The sequence below is a fragment of the Lotus japonicus genome, chromosome 2 (assembly GCF_012489685.1).
Source record: "Lotus japonicus ecotype B-129 chromosome 2, LjGifu_v1.2".
NCBI classification, from domain to species: Eukaryota; Viridiplantae; Streptophyta; class Magnoliopsida; order Fabales; family Fabaceae; genus Lotus; species Lotus japonicus.
Genome location: NC_080042.1, coordinates 45,674,847 through 45,680,846, shown reverse-complemented (window position 1 = coordinate 45,680,846; position 6,000 = coordinate 45,674,847). Strand labels below are relative to the sequence as shown.

General features: G+C 39.8%; 1 protein-coding gene across 1 annotated transcript; it reads right to left on the bottom strand.

The window, feature by feature from the left end:
* Positions 1 to 1,698: 1,698 nt before the first annotated feature.
* LOC130736499 (uncharacterized) lies at positions 1,699 to 3,332 on the bottom strand. Its single transcript, XM_057588325.1, has 2 exons — positions 3,297 to 3,332; positions 1,699 to 3,117 (listed from the first exon to the last, which is right to left on the bottom strand). Exons 1-2 carry the CDS (start codon positions 3,330 to 3,332, stop codon positions 1,699 to 1,701), a joined length of 1,455 nt encoding a protein of 484 aa, XP_057444308.1.
* Between the last annotated feature and the right edge of the window lie 2,668 nt (positions 3,333 to 6,000).

Below are 6,000 nucleotides of genomic sequence, written 5' to 3'. Positions count from 1 at the left end.
CTGCGACAAAAGAAAATTAATATAAAAAGAGTGCAATCACTCTTGATGACTTCTCGAGTCATCTGACTTATCCAATTTTGATCGTCAAAAATTGCTTAGCGAGCGAAAGAGTACCAATGTACTTGGAAACTTATACTTTCCCGGCTTATCCTTTAGATAGACAAACAGCAAACTGCTCATCGAGCAAAGCTTAGATTCGGCGGCACTTCTCATTTTCCAAAACATAATTCCAAGCCCTAGATTTCTTTCAGTGATTGTTATAATTATTTAAAGTGTTCGGCTGTTGTTTAATGTATTATGAATTGCTTTTGTGAAATTCTAGTTCCCGTATGGCAGATGTCCTACGCGATGCTTAGGCAACTGCTTTAACAATCAAATAACAGTGAAGAGTAAAAGCATAAAATAAGGAAGACACAACACTAAAGTTGTTAACCCAGTTCGGTGAAACTTCACCTACGTCTGGAGGGTTTGCACCCAAAGAAAGGAAATCTACTATCTCAAGATTCAGGAACTACAGACACTCATGAACACCACAACTCATAGTTCTCTTCCTAATCTACCCAGTGTATTTCTACTTAGTATATCGACCTAAGTATGAGAGCCCCTCACACTTTCTCTCAACCACTGCCACAGTGATTGGTAAGAACAACAACAATCAGAGTTTTAACACTCAAGAACACATAACTCAACCTTGCCTTATAGAATCAATGAGCAAGGTTAGTTCACAATGAACACAAGGACTAGCACAAATAACAACCCTAAAACACTTGATCTATTTCTCTCAATAGCTTCAGTAGTCTTCACGTTTTAGGTCTTCACATATATAAGCTTCAGCAGCCACACTAGGGCTTTGCAAGGCTGAAGCAGTAGTCCAACAGCAACAAACCAAAACGTAATCTTCCATAAATGTTGATTGCGTTCACATGTCAATCACCATTAAAACAATAGAAACAAATCTTCAATCATATATTGTTACAACAATTAAACCAGCCCACATTAAACAACCATAATACAACTACTTAAACCGTAAGTAACCACAGTAAAATCTTCACCAGATTTCCAGGGCACACATAAGCACTCCAAGTCATGTTCCGATGTCCTGTGCTACACAAAGGCAGATGTCACAGCATCTGCTTCGACATCAGGTTGTTTTGGACAAAATGCAAGACAACCAAACGTAACAACATTTTGTAAAATAATTTTCATTTCTTTTTGTCTCTAATACTATGATTTTAAAAGATCTCATCAACCCAAATGATTCCCTGAGAAGGTCTCGATCCATTAAAACAATAAGATATTGATCCATTAATACCTCCCCCTTAGCAGCGGAACTCCCCCTCAAATAGTGCAGCCCACAACACACAAACAAATAACACATCCTTGACAACTTCCTGATGCACACATGACAGTAAAGTAACTAGCAAGTAACTGGTAACAAGCAAAAGCTAACTAACAAACAAGAGCAACAACTTGGAGAACAGCACAAACACACTTGGAGACCTTGCATAAACACACTTGTCTTCCACAGAAACAAACAATAAACAACTTAGTCTTGAATTCTTGAGTGTGGGCTTCAGATTAGTACAGACCAAATCATACTAGTAGCAACTCCCCCTTTTTAACACAAATTTGGAAAAGGGTTCTCAAATACAGTCAAAGAAAAACAAACAACTAGATAGAAGTAATATGCAACGAATCCTAATCATCAGAACTGGATTCCTCCCCAGTTTCTTCTTTATTCTCATCAGATCCTTCCTCTTCATCAGTGCTTGCATCTGCAGCAGCAGCATTGGCAGCACTTGACTCACCCTCTTGGTCCTCTTCCTCTTGAAGCTTAAGCACAAACTCATCCACCTTGAGTTTCCTTGCAGTGCTTGTAGTGATAGTCTTTTGAAGAGCCTTAGAAACAGCTTGCAATTCATCAATAATAGCCCTCCTTCCTGACTTACTTACTGGAGCAGAAGCATATGTCCTGCTGGATGGCACAGCAATGTCTGGGACATGAGGCCAAGAAAACAAACGATGGTCCAAGGTGATAGGAGCACCTTTGGGCATAACCTCCTCATCATCCCTGACTATCTTAGGATGTTGTTGCAGAATGATCTCTATGATCAGAGATTGAAAAGAGATGGGCAATTTCACAGCATAAGTTTCTGCATGCTTCAAAGTCTGTTCAAAAACAAAAGTACCAAAATCAACAGGAACCATAGTACCAATCTTGTAAATTAACCTCGCAAGAGTGGAAGAGATGGCAGAGGTATGTTGGGTAGGGACCCAATTCATAGCACCAATCATGTTAAGGATTGCATATTTCATACTGAGATTCCCAATGGACATCAGCTTGTTCTTTGGCCATTTCTGAACCTTCCCAGCAGTGAGTTCCTTGGTAATCACATGCAAGGATTTCTCTTCATCAACCACAGCAGCATCACTTCTTCCAAGTGCTTTGTTGATCACATTAGGAGAACACTTCACACGTTTTTCCCTGACATACACTTTCTTGTATTCATCACTCTCAGGAAGTCCCACTTCCACAGACAGATTCACCACAAATTCCTTCACAAGCCTCTCAAAGCATCTACCAACATGTAGAACAGTTTTCATCGGGCCAACCTTTTCAATGGGTGCCATAACCTCCTTGCACTCTAGCAAATTAGATCCAACCTCCCTTTCAATGGCCAGTCTCCTTTGATAGACATACTTCCATTTGAGAACATTTTCTTCATAATGGAAAGAGACATTCTCAAGAGGGGCATCAGGAACATTCTTGGGAATGCACCTTCCAGCAAACTTCTTCTTCTCAGCAAGCACGATGTCTGGGACATCTACTTCAACATCTGAGTCAGACTCAGAAACAATAGTAGGGGCCTTCTTCTTCTTCTTCTCACTCTTGCTTTTTTCAGCCTTTGTTATGCCTTTCCTTTTCACATCCTTCTTTTTGGACTTAGGGGTAGTAGGAAAAGGCTTGGTATTCTTTTGAGGAACAGAAGGGGCTTCACTTGCAGTGGTCCTTCTTTTCCTTTTCAAACGTGCAAAAACACTTTCTGGAAGTGTCTCAAACAGAGGAACTTCGTCATCATCAGAATCATCGCCATTAGAGATGTTGTGAACAGGAACCTAGATTGGTTCATTAGAATGGGTTTCCTCTGAGGATAAGGATCTTTTACCACCTTTCTTGGAAGAAGACGGAGATGCAGCAGTTTCAGTGGGAACTGTCTCTTCAGCAATCACATCCTCAACATCAGGATTTTCTGGAATTGGGGTTTCTTGAGAAACATTGGTGTCCTGAGGGGCACCTCAGCATCGGGCTCAACATCACGATCGGAACCCATGGGGGTTTCTTCCTCATTGATGCTTGCAGGAGCATCATGAAAGGGTTCTTCTTCATCAGAGGGAACATCTTCAAGATTTGCATGTGAGGACTCATCTCCATGAACGCGTGATTTGTACTGCTTCCTTTACGGTGTTCTCGCTTTCTTCCTTGATTGAGATAGGGACTTCTCAGTCTTGGATGAAGTGGATTTTGAAGACCCACTTTTCAAACCCATGAACCTAACACCATACTTGTCAGTGACAACCTTAGCATCTGCAGAATCAATCTTTTCAGAGGATTGAGACATGTTGAAAGTGACAAGAACTGAACAAGACAAACAAAGAACAATTGAGAGAGAAATAAGGATTTCAGAAAACAAAAACACAAGCGGTTGAGAAGTGAAGACAAATTGCCTGCTGGGGGTAGTTAAAGGGCAGTTGCTAGATGATGCAATGCTCTCTCTGCTAACATCACAAGGGCGGTTAATCATGATTAATGAAAAACTAGCCGTTAACAACTGCTCATTTGTTGATTGCTACAATTCTTCACTTAAGAAAATCCTAAGACTTCCTCTCAATTTGTCAAATGTGCTTGCATCAAGGGGTTTTGTGAAAATATCAGCCAATTGCTTGTCGGTTGTATCATGCTCCAAATTGATGATTTTGTCCTCCACCAAATCCCTAATGAAATGATTCCTAATGTCAATGTGTTTTGTTCTGCTGTGCTGGATTGGATTCTTGGAAATATTAATAGCACTGAGATTGTCGCAGTACAATGTCATGGCATCTTGTTCAACATCATACTCCTTGAGCATTTGCTTCATCTAAACTAGCTGAGTACAACTACTTCCTGTTGCAATATACTCTGCCTCTGCAGTTGACAAGGACATACAATTTTGTTTTTTACTGAACCAGGAGATAAGATTATTTCCTAGGAAGAAGCAACCTCCATATTTTATTTTCCTATCATCAGCACTACCTGCCCAATTTGCATCACAATAGCCTACCAAAGAGGAGTTAGTATCATGAGTATAGAGAATACCATAGTCACTTGTACCATTAATGCATTTGATAAACCTCTTCACTTGCAACAGATGACTTGTCTTGGGTGCAGCTTGGTATCTTGCACACACACCAACAACAAACATTATATCTGGCCTGCTTGCTGTAAGATACAATAAGCTCCCAATCATACTCTTGCACAAACTTTGATCAACATCCTCTCCTTTGTCATTCTTGGTTAATTTGACATGAGTTGCAGCTGGAGTCCTTTTGTGACCTGAGTTCTCAAAACCAAACTTCTTGACAATTCCTTTAGCATATTTACTCTGAGTGATGATCATAGAATCCTCCATTTGTTTGACTTGCAGACCTAAGAAATAGTTCAGTTCACCAACTAAACTCATTTCAAACTCAGATTTCATTTGTTGAACGAAATGCTCCACCATCGTGTTCGATATCCCTCCAAAAATAATATCATCCACATAAGTCTGTGCAATCATGAGCTTCTCCTTATCATTCTTCACAAACAGAGCTTTATCTATTCCTCCTTTGCAATAGCCATTGCTGACAAGAAATTCAGTGACCCTCTCATACCAAGCCCTTGGTGCTTGTTTTAAACCATACAATGCCTTCCTCAGCTTGTACACATGATTAGGGAAACGAGGATCTATGAATCCTTTTGGCTGCTCAACATAAACTTCCTCATTCAAATACTCATTCAGAAAAGCACTCTTTACATCCATCTGGTATAATCTGAATTTCTTCAAACAAGCAACTCCCAACAAGAGTCTAATGGATTCCATTATGGCCACTGGAGCAAACGTCTCATCAAAATCAACTCCTTGTATCTGAGTATAGCCTTGAGAAACTAATCTTGCTTTGTTTATGGTGACAACCCCGTGTTCATCAGACTTGTTTTTGTAGATCCACTTAGTGCCAATTATATTTGCATCCTCAGGTCTTGACACTAAATCCCAGACTTCATTTCTCCTGAACTGCTCCTGTTCTTCTTGCATTGCATTAATCTAGTATTCATCAATTAATGCCTCATTAACATTCTTGGGTTCCAATTTGGATATGAAGCAAGCATGAGCAATGAGATTTCTGGACCTAGTTGTGACACCTTCATGAAGATCACCAATAATATTTTCTTGTGGATGCATCTTCTGGATTCTGATTGAAGGAGCTTTATTTGAAGTGAACAACTTGTCTTCCTCCTCGGTTGCACTTTTCTGTTGTATGATGTCCAGGTTATCTGCTAGAATATCTGCATTTTCAGTAACATCATCATCTTCCACTAAAATGCTTTCCTTCATCTCACTTGGCACATCATCAACAATCACATTGCATGATTCCATCATGGTCTTTGTGCGAAGATTATACACCCTATAGGCTTTGTTGTTTGTTGAATATCCCATGAACAGTCCTACATCACTCTTAGGGTCAAGTTTTCTTCTCTACTCTCGATCTGCAAGAATATAGCATTTACTCCCAAAAACATGAAAGTATTTCACTGTAGGCTTCCTTCCCTTCCATAATTCATACTGAGTAAAGGATGTTCCTGCTCTAATAGTGACTATGTTATGTATGTAGCAAGCAATTTTCATGGCTTCACCCCAAAACTGAAATGGAATCTTTTTAGCATATAACATGACTCTGGCTGATTCCTGCAGAGTTCTGTTCTTT

What these genes read in the sequence shown, in the direction of transcription:
- LOC130736499 (XM_057588325.1), bottom strand. Translation starts at nt 3,332, where the DNA reads ATGGGTTCCGATCGTGATGTTGAGCCCGATGCTGAG. An exon ending in ATGTTGAGCCCGATGCTGAG is followed by an intron (nt 3,118 to 3,296) that starts GTGCCCCTCAGG and finishes GAACCAATCTAG; the next exon opens with GTTCCTGTTCACAACATCTC.